The following is an 18,317-nucleotide window of genomic DNA, read 5'->3' as shown; positions in this document are numbered from 1 at the left end:
ATTTCAAAAATACAGTGTGTTACTTATGCCACCATGTTAAATATTTATAAATCTTCTGTTCTGATCTAATGTTGAACATAAATGAATTTTATATCCTTAGTGTGACAAATGCAGACCAGAGCTGGCTCAAAGGAGTGTATTCTGCTGAAAGTCTAGGCAGGAGCTCAGAATCAGTCTTGGTTCATCAGTATTCTAGGCAATTATTTGAGGATTATTAGAGAGAACTAAGCATCATTTTTACCACGTCAACAGGCCCATGGTTTCAGATTAGACTAGAATGATATGATCAAGGAGACCCACAGTTACCTTACTGCTATGCTAGGGTGGACATATAATTTATTATAATCGTCAGAACCCTTGGTAGTAGGGTAGTGCTCATTCATTATTCTGAACTATTTGGGGCAAACCAAGATGAATAATTACCCAGTTTATTGCCCACCTGATTTCCCTTTCCTGACATCTGGAAAGACTCAGTACCCATATAGACCCTCCGTGGGCTTTCTTAAAATCTGAACCTACTGTTTTATAGCTAAGAGGCACCGTGTTGGTTTCCAAGAAGGATGAAATGAGATGTGAAACAAACTACTATTTATCTCTCTTGATTTTTTAAAAAAATTGCTATCTCCTTTGATATTTTTTTTTTCTAAATGTGTAACATACTGACCTACCTACCTTGCAAATGAAAGTTTTATAAATTTATAATTAGTGAAGCATCTACATTAGAAGATGAGGAAAGCTACCTCCTGATAGTGGTCATTCTTAACTTTATCTTTTCTCCTGTTCAGTATTTATTGTTTCATTTTCCAGAGATGTCCCCACATATCTTTCTTTGTTCACAGTCTGCATTGTCTCTTACCAAAAAGTGAGTAGGGGCAGGAATGGGAAATACCCAGCATTTTGATTAAACTTTGCTGCGTCCACAACCTTATTTTCAAGCTATACAAGTGTAATTCTATTATAGCAGAAATTCTAGTCCCAACTGATACCTTGATTAGTCAAAATAATAGACTAGGTAATAAAATTCCCATTGTTATTTAGGAATTTAGACTGTCATTTAGGCTATATTATTAAATAATTTAATCCATAGTAGCACTGATTATTTCTATAATGCATTCTAACCATTTTGATTTCTTTAAGGGGAGTAACAATGGATGTTGGTATGACAAAGTTTGAGACCACAACCAAAGTTATTACACTAATGGATGCTCCAGGCCATAAGGATTTCATTCCAAATATGATTACAGGAGCAGCCCAGGTACGAGATATTCCCTGAATTATAGTACACTGATTGTATATAAAATTTCCTGATGCTGAGGTTATAATTCTACACTCTCTTAGATATAGAGAACAACTGATGGTTATCAGAGGGGAGGTGGTGGGGGATGGGTGAAATAGGTGATGGGGATTAAAGAGTACACTTACCGTGATGCGCGTAGGGTCATGTATAGAAGTGTTGAGTCACTATATTGTACACCTGAAACCAATATAACCCTGTATGTTAACTATACTAGGACTTAAAATTAAAACAAACAAAAAATATTGTAAATTAAAAATTTTTAACTTTTGGAAAAATTTGAAAAAATAGAGACATACTGTATTTTTATGATCTTATTGGTACTATATCAAACCTTTTCTAATTATGATATAGAAGCAAATGTATAAAAGCTGTGGATTTCTTATAGTAAAAATAATGATAAAGTGCTTAATGAGTTATAGCTTTATATCATATTAATAAGTTGGAGTGAATATTTGAGTATCTGCCTTTTTACTGTATTTATAGTCAAGGCCTGTATCTTCTTAAAGAGCTGATTTATGCAGAAGTACTGAAGCTTGGGAGTTTTGCCCTGCGGTTTATTTATTTTTTTTTGTTTTTGAAGTTTATTTATTTATTTTGAAAGAGAGAGAAAACGAGCGGGGAGACAAAGGATCTGAAGTGGGCTCTGTGCTGACAGCAGAGAGCCCAATGAGAGGCTCGAACTCATGAACCATGAGATTATGACCCGAGCTGAAGTCAGACTGTTAACAGACTAAGCCACCCAGGCACCCATTTACTTTCTTTACAGGATTAAACAACCATTGCAATTTATAGAATTACATGGTTCTTAAGGATACTGAAAAAAAATCAAAGGTAATATCTTTAAATAAATAATTAAAACATTGGGAATAGCCCTGCACATAGAGGACATCATTTTTTTTAATAATAGATGATTGTTGGAAAATATGAAGAATTCAGAAGTTTGCCTGTCACTTGGTAAGCATTTGGCCATTTTCTGAGTTCTTAACAGCTATTTAAATGGTATGTTAATATGAGCACTCGTCAACCTAGAAAGGATTTTATAGGAATAAATTTGAATATATTTGAAGATAATATATATATTTGAAGATAATATATATATTTGAAGATAATATATATATTTGAAGATAATAAATAATATATATATTTGAAGATAAATGAGAAAATACTCTGGTTTAGAAAGTTGAGATATAATTTCAGAATATTAATTTAAGGTCTATGGACTGAACAAGATAATGAAGATTGAAAAATAATTATTACTCTGGATTGAATACCAAATATGGGCTAGACACTGTATTAGGTGTTTTGTATGCATTTAGTTTAATCCTTACAATAAAAGTACACATCCTCCCTATTTTATTATTATTTTTAAAGATTTAATTTTTTAATGTTTGTTTATTTTTGAGAGTGAGAGACAGAACGCAAGTAGGGGAGGGGCAGAGAGAGAGAGGGAAACACGGAATCCGAAGCAAGCTCTAGGCTCTGAGCTGTCAGCACAGAGCCTGATGCAGGGCTTGAACTCACGAACTGCGAGATCATGACCTGAGCCAGTCAGATGCTTAACCAACTGAGCCACCCAGGCATCCCTTAAAGATTTTGTTTTTAAGTAATCTCTGTACCCACCGTGGTGCTCAAACCCACAACCTTGGGACCAAGAGTTGTATGCTGTGCCAACAGGAGTCAGCCAGTTAACCCCACCCATCCCTGTTTTAAAGTAGTGTAGATCATGACCAAAGAATACAATATATTTTTCTCTTTACTAAAGGATACAATATATTTTTCTTTTTGTTTCATTGTGTGTGTGTGTGTGTGTGTGTGTGTGTGTGTTTCTTTCAGTGCATACTTACTGAATGCCTACTGTGTGCCAAGCACTGTGGTAGGCAATATAGGGATATGATGAACTGCAAAGCACATTTTGATAGTTTAATGGGAAAGGCAAACATCAAAACAAGTGGTTACAGTAAAGTGTCTTTGAATCCTAGAATCTTAGAATCCAGAATAATCATAATGATCATTTATTCCAAGCTCCTAATGGAATTAGGATAGGAAAGGACTTCAGAAAGTATCTAATTGAATTCTGTTATATGACAAATGAAGAAATAGACTCAAAATATTAGGTAACTTAGTATGCAAAATACTGGGGTCGGCTTTTAGAGATACAAAGAAAAATACAGGGTATGCTGCCTGTCCTCAAGGAAATCACAGTGTAGGAAGGTAAACTTTGTAAAGACAAAAGGCTAACACAAATGTACTACAAGAAGAATATATGCAGTATACGTGACGAGGGAAGATCTCTTTTTAGTGCTGGAAGGGCTTCCTTGAAAATGTAGGGGCATGTGAGCTCCCCAAAACAAGCTGTTGCATGAAAGAAGAGAGAAATTGCCCCCCCCATTTTTTTGGAGATATGTAATAGAGTGAATTAGGAAGAATACTTACTGCCTTAGATATCTTCATGCTCATTCAATGAATTTCAAATTTTAACCTAAGAAAACAAAACTTGATGGTTGGTGGCAAAACCTGATTAGAAAGAGATTTACAGTTACTGAGCCTAGGATTTGGAAGGTCAGGGCTGGGTGCTTTATATATTACCCTTGAGTGTTTCTGTGAAGTGAGTAGATTTTTTTTTCTTTTTTTTAACGTTTTTATCTAAATTCCAGTTAGTTAACAGTGTAAAATTATTTTCAGGTGTACAATATCGTGATTCAACACTTACATACAAGTAAATTGACCCTTGACAAGATTAGACAATGTTTGCTTGAGGTGGGAGACCTGTTAGTGAGTACAGATGAGTGAGAGAGCTGGTTTTGACATGAATTGCTCTGGTTTGTGCTCTTAAACAAGAATCCTTGTTCAAAGAACTGGATCTCATTGAAGAAATTATGGGTCCGTATTTTAAGTCATGAAGGATTGGAAATGAATGCTGCACTTAAGAGGAGAAGAAGGGCAGAAGTAGTTGGGGAGGAATAAAAGGAAAAAGAAAAGAAATCATAGTGTAAATTGCCCCCACCAAAGTATGTGGATGATACTTCTAATTTGATTATAAAGTTCTGCTCAGAGCAAAGTATCTGATATATTTTTTACTTACTTTATGACCATTTTATTTCTCATTGTGAGGATTATATGGCAGTTCATGTGAAATTCTTTAAAAACTGGGTAGCATAAACAAAGTGTCATTGAGGAAACAACAAAGAGAAATGCTATTGTGGACTCTGTTCTGACCCAAAGGCCAGAGCGTTTCGTGTGGATGGAGTATAAGAGGACCCTCGAGAGAGTGCTTATCAAGTACCTGTCTGAGGTAGCTCAGGGGGGTACTGTCAGAGTTAGTCAGTCTATCCTGGCTTAGAGAAGACCAGATCTCTGTTAGAACAGGTAAGCCTGCAAAGGGGAAAAAATGAAAGAGTGTTCCTTTAAAGAATGTCCCAACAATGCATTGACAGAAATAATTGATGATAATGAATATGGAGGAATACCTATGATTGCACAGACTTTCCTGCAAATTTTCAGAGACTGCATCCACGTGATGCAAGTGAAGACACAGAAAGAAGCATCAACACAAAAGAATAGTGGGAACCTGTAAAACTAGTGTTAATTTAAAGCTAGAGGAAAAGGAGCTAAGGCTGAGGTTAGCTTTTTCCCTTCTTTTTTTGTGTGTAAATGGCGTATGAGAGGAAAAAATGTCTTTCACCCGATTCCCAAAATGCTCCAGAAAGGTTAGGAAACTGTGCTAAGTCAAGGTTCTTTTTCTTGGCCGTAGAGGGTGAATATGCTATTTTTGGTAATGCGTTCATTCAGTTTTTCATCATGATAAATAGTACTCTGATAAATATCTTTGTGTAGTTTCATAATTACTTCTCTAGGATAAATTCCTACAAGTGGAATTGGCAGGAAGCAAGATATATATAACTTTAAGGCTCTTGATACTTAGTGTGAAAATGCCCTCCAGATCGTTTGCACCCTTACACAGGCACTGCATAGGAATGCCTGTCTCATTGTACCCTGGCCTACAGTAAATCGTTCTGTCTTATAAATCTGGCCTAATGTGATTTCTAGAAATAGGGAAGGAAAGAATATAGTGATGTATTTTTAAATGCCCTTTGTTTGTTAAATATTTAAAATATTAACATATTTAAAAAATAATTTTTAATTCAGATTCACTATAAATATTTATTTACTTTTGAGAGAGAGAGAGAGTGAGTGAGCCAGCAAACAGGGGAGGGGCAGAGAGAGAGGGAGACACAGAATCTGAAGCAGGCTCCAGGCTCTGAGCTGTCAGCACAGAGCCCGGCGCGGGGCTCGAACTCATAGACCGTGAGATCAGGACCTGAGCTGAAGTTGGACACTTAACTGACTGAGCCACCCAGGCGCCCCTGAATTTGAATTTTTTAATGTTTCTTGGCCATTTATATTTCTTCTTTAGCAAATTGCTTGTATTCTTTAGTTCTCTGCAGAGCTATGTCTTTTTTTTTTTTCCTATTTTAGTAAAGGCTTCATATTAAGATGATAATTTTTACCAATACCTATCCCTGTTTACTTATTTTATTATTATTTTTTTTACATTTATTTTATTTTTGAGAGGCAGATAGAGACAGAGCACAAGTGAGGGAGGGGCAGAGAGAGGAGACATAGAATCCGAAGCAGACTCCAGGCTCCGAGCTGTCATCACAGAGCCCGATGAGGGGCTTGAACTCACAAACCGTGAGATCATGACCTGAGCCGAAGTTGGAGGCTTAACCGACTGAGCCACCCAGGCGCCCCTCAGTTTACTTATGTTTTAATTGTGCTTATGTTTTTCCTCCTTTGTCTAGATATTTTAATTGTTATATAATCAAATATGGGAATTTTTAAATTCTTTGTATCGTTATTTTTGGCCACATGCTAGTTTTTTTAATATTTAAGTTTTAATCCATCTATGTAATTCTTTCGTTTGATTTGCTTTAGGGTTTGGTGTCAGGTTAGAGTCTGCCATTAAAATCTGACCACCACTAAAAAAAATAAATAAAATCTGACCACAACTAATTGACTAATTCGTCCTTTGAATTAAAATGCTGTGACATTATTTCTAATTTTGATTATTTCTTTTTTCTTAGGCGGATGTAGCCATTTTAGTTGTAGACGCCAGCAGGGGAGAGTTTGAAGCTGGATTTGAGACAGGGGGACAGACACGAGAACATGGCCTCTTGGTTCGTTCTCTTGGAGTAACTCAGCTTGCGGTTGCAGTCAATAAGATGGATCAGGTATTTGAAGGCGGCTGGGAATTCATTGTAGATGTTAACTAAAATGTTCTTCTGCCGTATCGATGACCTCGGATGTGGCTAGTGTACATCTTACTAGTTTGGTTACCATAGTTAAAAAAAATGCACGATCCTGGTATTAAATAAATGAAATACTAGTGATTTTTAAGCAAGAAGATGTCTTCTCATTTTCGGAGATAATTTTAAAAAGTTAAATTTTTAAAATTGTTTTTGTTTAAAATAATACACAGTGAATTTAGTGTAAAGAAACCCAAAATAACCCATATTTCCAACTCTCTTTTTTTCCCCCAAATCCTTTAACTTTTCGTTTTGTGCATCCATCCAGTTTATTTTTATAGATGAAAATATTTTTCTTCATAACATTGTGTTATTTTTGTTAGCTCCTTTTTAAAAAAATTGATAATGTTCTTGTGCATGTTTCTAAGTAATTAATTTTTGTATAAAGAGCTTGTTTTTATAGCTTTAGTCTATTTTAAAAAAATACTATAACTTATTCATATAATCCCCGACTTTTGAATATTTCCGTGTGTGTTTGCGTGTGTGTGTGTGTGTGTGTGTGTGTGTGTGTGTAGTGTAGTGTATTTAGAAATTGTTTATTTTATGAAAATGTTTGGGCCTAAGGGCATATGCATTTTTAAGACTTGCTATGTATGATCAAAATGCCTTCAAGAAATCTTCTGGTATTTACTCTTGGCACATATGGTGTAGTCATTTTCCCAAACTCTTATCAACACTGCTGTTATTAAAGGATTATTTTCTAATTTGATATGCCAAACATATTTATTTATTTATTTATTTATTTATTTATTTAATCTTTATTTATTTTTGAGAGAGAGACAGTATGAGCAGGGGAGGAGCAGACAGATAGGGAGACACAGAATCCTAAGCAGGCTCCAGGCCCTGAGCTGTCAGCACAGAGCCCGACGCAGGGCCCGAACTCATGGACCGCAAGATCATGACCTGAGCTGAAGTCAGACGCTCAACTGACTGAGCCACCCAGGCGCCCCTAAATTTATTTTAAAGCTTTTTTTTTTTTTTTTTTTTTTTAATGTTTTTGAGAGACTGAGAGAGCACAAGCGGGGGACAGGCAGAGAGAGAAGGAGAAAGAGAATCAGAAGCAGCCTCCAGGCTCTGAGCTATCAGCACAGAGCCTGACATGGAGTTCGAACCCACAAACCTTGAGATCATGAGCTGAGCTGAAGTCAGATGCTTAACCAACTGAGCCACCCAGGCACTGCCAAACATGTTTTTTGTTTTTTAACCTACTCTTTAGTGAATGTTAATAATATTTAAATATACTTTGTATATTTATTAACCATTTATGGTTTTATTTTGGGAATTATTTATATAATTTGCTTATTTTTGAAACATTTTTTTCTTACTGGTTTTTAAGTATAATTTACTTATTAAAGATATTAATCCTTTATCTTGTCTTAGATATTTTTCCCAGTTATTTTACTTTTCAACTTATTTATGGTTTATTTTTGACATATAGTCAAGTTTATTAGCATTTTTTAAAATTCTTTATGCTTAGGTATTTTCTTACCTTGGGATCAGATACTTACTCACTTACAGTTTTCTACATGGTTCTTTTATAGTATTATTATTACACATTTTATTTTTCCCAGTGTTTTAGTGTGAAAATTTTCAAATGTAAGGATTAGGAAAAAAATAGTGGAGAGAGTTTTACAACAAATACCATACTATACCCACTACTTAAGATTCTCCTACTTACTGATCTCATCTTTGTCTTATCTACCCCCGTGTCTACCTATTAATTCATCTTATTTTGACAAGAATTTCCAAGTAAGTTACACACGTTGTTACACTTACCTCTAAATACTACAGCATGCATATTGTTAGATAGAGTTCATATAACATACATTTTGAGTCTATTTGGCTTGCGGTGGGGGTGCATCAGTAATTTTATTTTACATCAGCAGTTGGTCTGAGCATAACTTAATAAATCCTTCACTCTGTCTCCCCAAATTTGAAATCACTTATAGCTATATACAAAAAATTCTGTATGTCTTGCAGTTTCTTTCTAGGTTTTCTGTTGTAGGGAAAGTTATTTTTAGATCATATTAACAGTAAGATCTGATATTCCAAGTTTAAATTTTAATAGATTTCATATTTAATAGATTTTATATTTTTATTTTGTAGTCTTGATTTTTTAATATTTTGTGGCAGAAATTTAAATTTTATTTATAGCATAATCTGAAGCATAGTTTTAAAAATTGAATCTTTGTCAGGTTAATTGGCAACAAGAAAGGTTTCAAGAGATTACGGGGAAACTTGGGCACTTTCTTAAACAAGCAGGTTTTAAGGTAAGATAAATTTAAATTTATTTGGTACCTTAAGTCTCATCTTACTGATTGTTCTTGTCTTATTAAGCATGTTTATTTCTGTTTGTTTTTATTTCTGCCTGGTCTTTTGTATATCTTATATTCTTAGGATTACTTTACCTTAGAAAATTGCACATATTTTATAACTTGGCTTGGATTTAACATAAGTAAAAGACTTTTCTCCAGCTATTAAATTAGGTGCATAGGTTTAGGGAGGTACCAGAGGAGTGGAAACCACACTTCCACTGCAGTGGAAACTAGTAGAGAGGAATTTCTCTAGCAAAGCGTCTGTTGCCCAACAAAAGTGCTTGAGTGTTTTGAACAAATTTGTAAGTTTCTTACAAAAATCAAAAAAGTTGAAAACTGTTGGATCAGATAACTTCAAGGCTGTAGTTCTGTGATTTCTATTAGTAAATGTTTGAGTGAGAAAGAGCCAGTGCAGGCAGGGGAGGGGTAGAGAGAGAGAGGGGGAGAAAGAATCCCAAGCAGGCTGTGCACTGTCAGCACAGAGCCCATCGTGGGGCTTGGTCCCACAAACTGTGAGATAAGACCTGAGCCAAAATCATTTGAGCCAAAGGACATTTAAGTGACTGAGCCACTCAGGTGCCCCTCTATTACTTTTTGAAAAGTATGTTGTTGCTTTTACAAACTTGGTGCAGCATGGTAATGGTGGGTCTTTTACCTTTTGAAAACAGTGTTGTATTAAGTTTCATATATTCAATCTTTTTTAATAGGAGAGTGATGTAGCTTTCATCCCTACAAGTGGTCTCAGTGGTGAAAATCTAATCACAAGATCTCAATCAAGTGAACTCACAAAATGGTATAAAGGACTATGTTTATTAGAACAAATTGGTAAGACTTTAGTACATTATAAGCTTGATGTTGTCATTTAGAGTTCTGGATGGGAGACAAGTGATGTGTGTGAAAAAGCATAGGTTTTATAGTCAGAAGAGCTAGAGTAGTAGTTTTTAAATCCTCTGCAGTATTCCAACTAGTACTCCATTTCCCTTATTTAATTACTGAGGTTCGTGCCTACCTAACCAATAGATGGTTGTTGACATTAAATGAGATAACATATATAAAAACATTTCATAAACCACAAAATACTAGATGAATGAGAGTCAATTTGCTATTAGTAAGTATAAAAGAAAATTATTTTCTAGGAGACATGGGATGACAATGGGCTGACTAGACCTGAGTCAAGAATTACTTTTAAATTAAACCTTGGTTTTTACCATTTTTTTCCAGATTCCTTCAAGCCGCCTCAGAGATCTGTGGATAAGCCTTTTAGATTATGTGTATCTGATGTTTTCAAAGGTAAGCGCTGCCTCCCTGGTTCTTCTTTAGTACGGTCCCTGCTTTTCCATATTTCCCCTGACCTCTTTTCTTAGACGAAATCATTGCATTGTCTTCATATTCCCCCTTCTTTATGCCAGCGTAAGGATCAAGGCCCAATAAATCTTGAAGTGCATAGTTCTAGTTATTTAATGCCCCTCCCCAGAAAAATCTTCAGTTTACTTCAGCTTACATCATTTCCTCAGCTCATACTCTTCTTCCAGGTGTGAAATCTCTTGCCCTTTATCTTTCTAGCCTCATGTTTTTTTTTTCCCTCTCAATAGATCTTTTTAGTTTCTGTATCCTTCAACCAAACTGGATTGTTCACTATTTCTTAACCAATACAGAATCTTTGTTACCACTATGTCTTTCTCTTTTCTTGCCCATTTCGTACCTATCTGTAGCAGAGTCTGGGTCCAATCAGGAGAAAGATACCATCCATAGCTGAAAAGAGAAGTTTGAGATAAAGAATTATTAATATGATAAAAGAGTGATTATAAGATGTAGGGAAACTATATGGTACCAGAGGGCTGAGGAAGAGGATGCAAGGAAGGGCAAACTTAGAAGGCCATGTTGGAGAACGTGTTGTATTAAATAAATACCTAAGAGTACATCCAGTTTAATGTGTACAAAACCCTATTTCGAAAACTATAAAATAGAAATGAAATAAGAGATATTAATAAATGGAAGGGTATAACGTAATGTTGGAATAATCAATACAGTAAAGATGTCAGTGGTCTCCCAAATCGCCATTATCATGGAATAGGCAGTGCAGAATGGATTTCGAACTGAGCAGCAATAATTTGGTAACTGATGGGTTCACCCATCATGTACCCTAAGGTGTCCTTCTGTGTTCTCAGTATCTTCTGTCAGTGTATTGTTCAGTCAGTAGTATAATTGTTTCTGTGCTTTTTATTGAACTTAGATTGTGGAGTCCTTAAGGGCCAGTACTGTCTCTTCTGTATCTTTATCTGCAGGACCTAGCTCAGGGCAGACTAGTGCCTCCCACGTATACATGCTTAATAATTGTTTAATAAATGAAGGTGCTTCCCAAAAAATCATTCAGTGAAATTGAAATGAATCATTATTATTACTAGCTTTCCACATTCTAGTAGCAGAAGACATACCGGTAATGCTTTTTAAAATGCCTGTTATCTCTTTAACATACAGAATACAAAAATAATGTTTTAAATAACAGTATTTCTAACTCTACCTTTTTACCTGCTATTCTCTCTCTCTTCTCAGGCTGCTTCCTGGCTTCTGCCTACACTACTCCCCCTTAGCATGTTCCCGCTGAGGTTACCAAATGACCCTTTGGTTGCCACAGTCCCTACAGAGTTTTCAGTTCTGTCTTTCATCTTACTTGAATTTGGCATTACTTCTGAAGCTGGTAGCCATATCCGCCTTGAAACTTTTCTCCCTTGGTTTCTGTGACCCACTTTCTCCTACTGTCCTGTCCATTTCTCAGACCTCTCTGTATCTTCTCTGTGGGCTCCTCTTTTTCTGACTCCTAACTGATGTTCTGCCTCAGTCTTTTTCTTACTTGACGTGTTTTCAGACAGACATCCATGACTCATCTACCTCCTGTGTCGTGATGCTTCCCAAGTCAGTATCTCCAACCCAAACCTGTTCTCACTTTCTGGATACATGCGCATGTGCTAACTGCTACTGGACATCTCCATAGGGAGTGTGCTCCCAGGGTCCCATTCTCATGGAATTTGATGTGATTGGTGCCCCCTGGAATGCATTGTCTCCACCTGTATGTCTGGTAGGCACTTCAGATTCACCAAGGCTAAAATGGATCTTGTTCCTTAATTTCCTATCTCACGCTTGATGCACCATCAAATTAGACTTCCCCTTTTTGCCTTTATCCCTCTTCTACCTCATCACCTTCAATCTGTCATAACTTATTCCCAAATTCTTGAGTTTGCTTCCAGTCTGCAGTCAGTCTCCCCTCCTCTCTGACACCGAAATACCATCATGCCACTTCTCTGTTCACATTTCTTTACCGGCTTCCTATTCCTTAACTGAGGATGAAATTCAAGCCCTGAGTATGATTTATGAGGTCCCTTTATTGTTTGCCCTTTGCCTCCCCCTGTTGCCTCATGTGGTGCCATAAACATTCCTTATAAGTGACACACGGGTCTTCGTACATCTCACATTCGGTTATGACTCTGCCTTTGCTTATATAGTATCCTGGGTCATTGGTGTTTTCCTTCTTTCCCTCCCCATATACACAAGTACCTTATGAACTCTTGTTCTTTCTCCGAGTGCCCGGCTAACGTGCAGTCATTCCCCCTCATCATGAATTCTTCGGTGTACCTCTTTCTGTTTTCATTGTACATCCTAAGTTATACTTGTCTCTGGACAGTGTAATTGTTTTTGTCTTTCTCTTCACTAGAGTAAAACCCCTTTACAGGTAGGGACTTACATTTTCATCTCTTTATTCCTAGAGGCTAGCACATGGCTTGGTACTTGGTAAACACTCACTAAATATTTGAAAGAGGAATGAATCTCCCTTTTTGTAACATGAATATTTTTATTTGTAAGAAGATATAGAGTAGAATGTGGTATGTCCTATTTAGTAGAATTTAATGTTACAAATTCTGAAATGATCATTGCTAAATGTTCATTGAACTACTAGTTTTATATAACCTACTAGGGAACAAAACGTAGCTAATAGCTTGAATCATTAGATAACGTGGCTACACGAGTTATAAGATTTGGGTGTATTTTGCAGATCAAGGATCTGGATTTTGTGTAACTGGTAAAATTGAAGCTGGCTATATCCAGACCGGTGACCGACTACTAGCAATGCCTCCTAATGAAACTTGTACTGCAAAAGGTATTCCTCTGCAAGATTCTTTTGCTGAAAACCTTTAAGTTGAGACAGCAGATTTTTAAAAGTAGTTTAGTTATTAACTCCTAAGTAAATAACCTCTTAGTGAAATTGTAACTGACTGTCAAAATGATACTAACTGTTGAAGATAAAAATGTGAAAACATTAAACGATTTTTTCTGTTGTGACTATGTGTGTATAAATGTACACAGAACATTCTAACTGTGGTAGCATTTCTTTTTTTTTTTTTTTTTTTTTTTCCTGACACTGATTCTAAAAGCCTGGTTAGGATCTAACCAGATGTATAGACACCTGACAGATACATTGAAAATAGTATTCAGCAGCAGAAATTAAATTTAACCCCATCCTGGCACTAAACAGTCAGTAATTAGTTGTTTTGAAATTTGTATTTCAGAATTACTATCAGTTAACAGTTTAATCATGCTTATACCAAAAAAAAATTGTTTTTTGCAGAAAGACCTAAGAAAATAAGATGCAAATGCAGAGAATCCTAATGTTAAAAAGAGAAATTGAGCTAACGTGCCAGAATTACTGCTTTCCCACATGTAATATATGACCTTTCACACTGACCAATAACTATTTCTATTTTCTAATCTTTTGACCTTACAAGTGTACTTGTTGTTCTGAATTCTGCTTAAAAGTTTATAATTCTGTACTTAACCTTAATCTAGTTTCCAGCTAAGCCTCCAACTTCAACATAGACCTGACATTCTGATTTATGCTTTAAAGTAACAATTTATAACAATTTTAAATTACAGTATACTGAGAATGTTAAAAGTTGTTAAATTTCATTACTTTTCTCTATTACTCTTATTATAGTTTATATCCAGAGTTGTACCTGACTGAATGATAAATTTGAATGTACATTTTTAAAAATTAATTTGCTTACTTTAAAAGCAGATTTCTTAGAGTCTAAGAAATTAATGAATATCTGTTTAGGTAACAATTTAGAACAAATTTAAAGATGAATAGGGGAATGAAAGCCAAAGTTATTTCCATTTTGCTTTTTTCTTTCTGCTGGTTTAGGGATCATGAAAATTCTATTTAGATGACAAGTAATGCACGCTTTTTTAAAAAGAATCATTTTCCATTGATCTATTATTTGCAAGTTCAGATCTCTTACTGTTTTTTAAAGTGATCAAGAGCAACAACACTTTTGAAATACTAATTTCTTTGTAGGTTAATGAGCTTTTTTGAGATAGGAAGTTTTAAAATAATCAATAGACATGAATTAAAACTAAAACCATGGTCCTAAAATTATCATGGACCTTACAGACTGGCTCTTTTGTGACCTCCAGAATCATAATTTACATCTGTAAGTCCCACATTCTTTCCCTCTCTTCTTCCTGTCCCTTCCCCACCAGAAAAACTCTAATCATTTATCTTTAATCTTAAAGGAAAGCTGTATAAGAAGTACCTGAGATCATACCCTACTCCTTGATGGCTACTCTTGTAACCCAACTTGGAGGTTCTCAGTCCTCAACTTCTTTTCTTTTTTTTTTTTGGAATTTTTATTTATTTTTGAGAGAGAGACAGAGTGTGAGCAAAGGGAGGGCCAGAGAGAGTAGGAGACACAGCATCCAGAGCAGGCTCCAGGCTCTAGGCTCTGAGCTGTCAGCACGGAGTTTGATGCAGGGCTCAAACTCAGGAACTGTGGGAATCATGACCTGAGCTGACGTCAGGTGCTTAACTGACTGAACCACCCAGGCACCCTTCAGTCCTCAATTTCTAACTCCGTTGCTTTTGCTTGATTTACTTAATTGTTCAGTGCACCCTTCTATCTCAACAATTCTATCACTAACCAGTAACATCTCCTAAAAAGAGAGAAGTGACTAAATCTGCTACCAAGAAATAGAAATTCTAAATTGTGTTTTCATTTTATTAACGCATTGAGTTTTTGGAGTGTTAAAAAAGTACTACTTTGTGTGATGTCTGTCTCATGAAGAAGGTCCTTAAGAAGATGAATATCATATATAGGACAGTGTAACATATTTGGAGGGAGAAAATCAGATTATAGATTGCCTCTACAAAATTTTATATTGCTAATTAAAATTCTTGTATGAGAGCTCTTCAAAATCCTAAACTAAAGGCAATCTCTGTTGTAAGTGGCCAGCTCCTGCCTTCAGTTCCACATTTCATAACAAAAATCAGATATGATCACTTTAAGTTTACATTTAAAAAAAACATTTTTTTTTTTAATGTTTGTTTATTTTTGAGACAGAGACAGAGCATGAATGGGGGAGGGTCAGAGAGAGAGGGAGACACAGAATCCGAAGCAGGCTCCAGGCTCTGAGCTGTCAGCACAGAGCCTGGTGCGGGGCTTGAACTCACGGACCATGATACCATGACCTGAGCTGAAGTCGGACACTTAACCGAGCCACCCAGGTGCCCCCCCCACCTTTTTTAAAAATTTTTTTTTAATAAGTTTACATTTAAAAACTAAATTAGTTGAAAATTTAACAAACATTCCTTAATATTATAATTGTTAAGTTTTTGGAGTCAAGAACCTCTTTGATGCCTTGATAAAAGTTATGGTTCCTCCTAGACTAATGCAGGTATATACATACATTAAATTTCAAATAAAACTCTAGGCTGTCTCAGAGCTTTTAAAGTTCTCTTTGAACTCATAAAAAGTCTAAAAGAAACTTAAGAGTTTCTTAAATGTATGCTACATGGGAAAAAAATAGTATTTTGAGAAAGATATGGGTGAGTTATCATTTACTAAAAACATGTCCATCAAGAACTATTTCACAGTGGTTGGCCTATGCACTGTCTTCATCAAAAGGTTCAAGTTCTAGTGGAACGGAACTTACTATTAGCCCATTAATTTGCCCCATAGAATCAGAAAATATGAGATACCTTTTCATAGCTTTTGAATAAGGTAGTGGAGTAATGCCCTTTGTAATTGTTCTCCAGGATTATCCCTAGGTAATAAAGGTGTATAGCAACACCTGGGATCATTTTTAAATTAAATTTCCTTACACTTTTCTTTTTTTTTTTTTTTTAATTTTTTTTTTTTTCAACGTTTATTTATTTTTGGGACAGAGAGAGACAGAGCATGAACAGGGGAGGGGCAGAGAGAGAGGGAGACACAGAATCGGAAACAGGCTCCAGGCTCTGAGCCATCAGCCCAGAGCCCGACGTGGGGCTCGAACTCACGGACCGCGAGATCGTGACCTGGCTGAAGTCGGATGCTTAACCGACTGCGCCACCCAGGCGCCCTCCTTACACTTTTCTTATAACCAGTTAGCATTGTGGATCTCTCTCTCTTTCTGGGAAGCATTTCTTTTGAGCCAGGAATAGTGAAGGGGCCTGTCAAGAGTACCATCTGACTGAGCACTGATGCCCTAAGGGTTACTGGACACCTCCCCTAGTCCCATATTTTATGTTATTAAGTGATTTGAACTGCATTATTATGCCCGCATCTATTAATATAAGAGAACTGTTTGAACGGGGGCATGTTTAATAGCTGTATAAATGAGTTATAAAATGAGTTGTATAAATGAGTTTTAAAACCTTGATTAAATAAGCAGAAATCAGCTTTTTTTGGACAAATACAAGTCACTTTATGTTTAGGGTGGTGTTCTAGAAGAGTCAAGTCTAGAGGAAGTGTGTTTTCCTCAACGCTCACAGTTACACTTCTCATTCTCAATCTATTCATATTGAAAATGATGAGTAGTGACTGATGAGGCATAAATCAGCCAAGCTCTCTTGGTTGTTATGGTTTGATATTGAGGTGTTTCACTGTATGCTTTGGTTCTTACTCATTTCCAGGAATCACTCTGCATGATGAACCTGTTGATTGGGCGGCGGCAGGTGATCATGTTAGTCTTACGCTGGTTGGCATGGATATCATCAAGATCAAGTGAGTGAGAAAATGAGTTTAAGCGACCCTTATTTTGGATGTAGGACCTCAAAACATAGATCTTGCCACTCACCTACTGAACTGAAAGAATGAGTATTAATTTCGAATTTCATTTGGCCAAAAATAGGCACTTGTAGAAATGTAAAAATGATGAGCAAAATCTGCTTAAAACTGAAATTAATACATGTCAGCACGTGTACTCAACACGTTCTTTGAGTGAAAGCTGTAACGTATGAAAATGGTGGAAGGTTAATAATGGTATAAGCTTTGCCTTAACCCAGAAGGGAGTATTTAGAAAAGTCCCCAATTTACTTGATTGTTTTATTTGTAAATGGTTTTAGAGATACTCCTATTTGATGTGTATTTATTTGTTCTTCAAGTACCTTCTCTCCCCCCTCCCCCCCACCCCGTCTCTGTTTTTTTTTCTGTTACAGTGTTGGCTGCATATTCTGTGGCCCCAAAGAACCCATTAAAGCTTGCACTCGTTTCAGAGCTCGGATCCTCATCTTTAATATTGAAATTCCTATCACTAAAGGATTTCCTGTAAGTTTCAAAATGTTTGTTATTGTTTTTATAAATTCAAAGTAACTTCATCTTAAAAAGTGTAACTTACTTTACAAGCGAGAATGCTATTATAGTTATTTTCAACTAACCTCTTACTACCCTAATCCAGAAAAAAACATGAAATTAGACTTTGAAAGTCATTTGTATTTTTTCATTTTGGTCCTTGAGTCTGACGATTTTTTCAGTGAGGCATTAAAAAGAAATTTTGTAATCAACAGGATACAAAGTAAGGATAATAGTAAAATTCATTTAGGGAAAATGGTTGATGTTTTTTACTGTGTTCTAGAGGCTACCTGACTAATCTTAGATTATGTCTTTCTGTTCTGGCTTTAATATGCTTATTTATAGTGTTTCTGATTATAAAAATAATACATTATTATAGAAAACTTTGGAAAACACACACATAAAAGATAAGAATACTCTGTAATTGGATACTACATAAATATCTCTACACTTTACATTTAGTGTATTTTTATGTGTGTGTGTGTTGTCCACCCATTGGTATTTATGAATATGTTCTGGGGATGCTTGACACAGGGTTAACTTTAATTGGGCTGAAGCAACACATTTAGACCCTGCAGGCTGTGAGGTTTGTTTGTAGGTTATCATTTACCAGCATCATCTGAACATGCACATTTATGGGAAGGAGAGGAGTTTTTATACTCTAATATTACTTGGCCAGAAGATACACTGCCTGTGCATTGCATGGGTTTCTTCTTTTATGTGTAATTTTTTTTCAGATGTTTGGGGCCATCCTGTGTTTAGAGTTTGATACTTTGCTTTTGCCACTTAACAGATGAAG

General features: G+C 35.8%; 1 protein-coding gene across 3 annotated transcripts in view; it reads left to right on the top strand.

Moving 5' to 3' along the window:
- Nucleotides 1-18,317, top strand: part of HBS1L (HBS1 like translational GTPase) — an 88,051-nt gene that overhangs the window by 58,694 nt on the left and 11,040 nt on the right. For all 3 annotated transcript variants that reach the window (XM_045499708.1, XM_045499712.1, XM_045499711.1), the window contains 8 exons: nucleotides 1,138-1,255; nucleotides 6,382-6,528; nucleotides 8,799-8,873; nucleotides 9,626-9,743; nucleotides 10,140-10,208; nucleotides 12,967-13,071; nucleotides 16,861-16,951; nucleotides 17,386-17,494. In XM_045499708.1, the coding sequence (XP_045355664.1) occupies nucleotides 1,138-1,255; nucleotides 6,382-6,528; nucleotides 8,799-8,873; nucleotides 9,626-9,743; nucleotides 10,140-10,208; nucleotides 12,967-13,071; nucleotides 16,861-16,951; nucleotides 17,386-17,494 (832 nt within the window). The remainder of the gene's footprint in view (nucleotides 1-1,137; nucleotides 1,256-6,381; nucleotides 6,529-8,798; nucleotides 8,874-9,625; nucleotides 9,744-10,139; nucleotides 10,209-12,966; nucleotides 13,072-16,860; nucleotides 16,952-17,385; nucleotides 17,495-18,317) is intronic.

This window comes from Leopardus geoffroyi, chromosome B2 (assembly GCF_018350155.1).
Source record: "Leopardus geoffroyi isolate Oge1 chromosome B2, O.geoffroyi_Oge1_pat1.0, whole genome shotgun sequence".
Classification (NCBI taxonomy): domain Eukaryota; kingdom Metazoa; phylum Chordata; class Mammalia; order Carnivora; family Felidae; genus Leopardus; species Leopardus geoffroyi.
The sequence above is the reverse complement of the archived record's forward strand: the minus strand, read 5'-3'. Positions and strand labels throughout refer to the sequence as shown.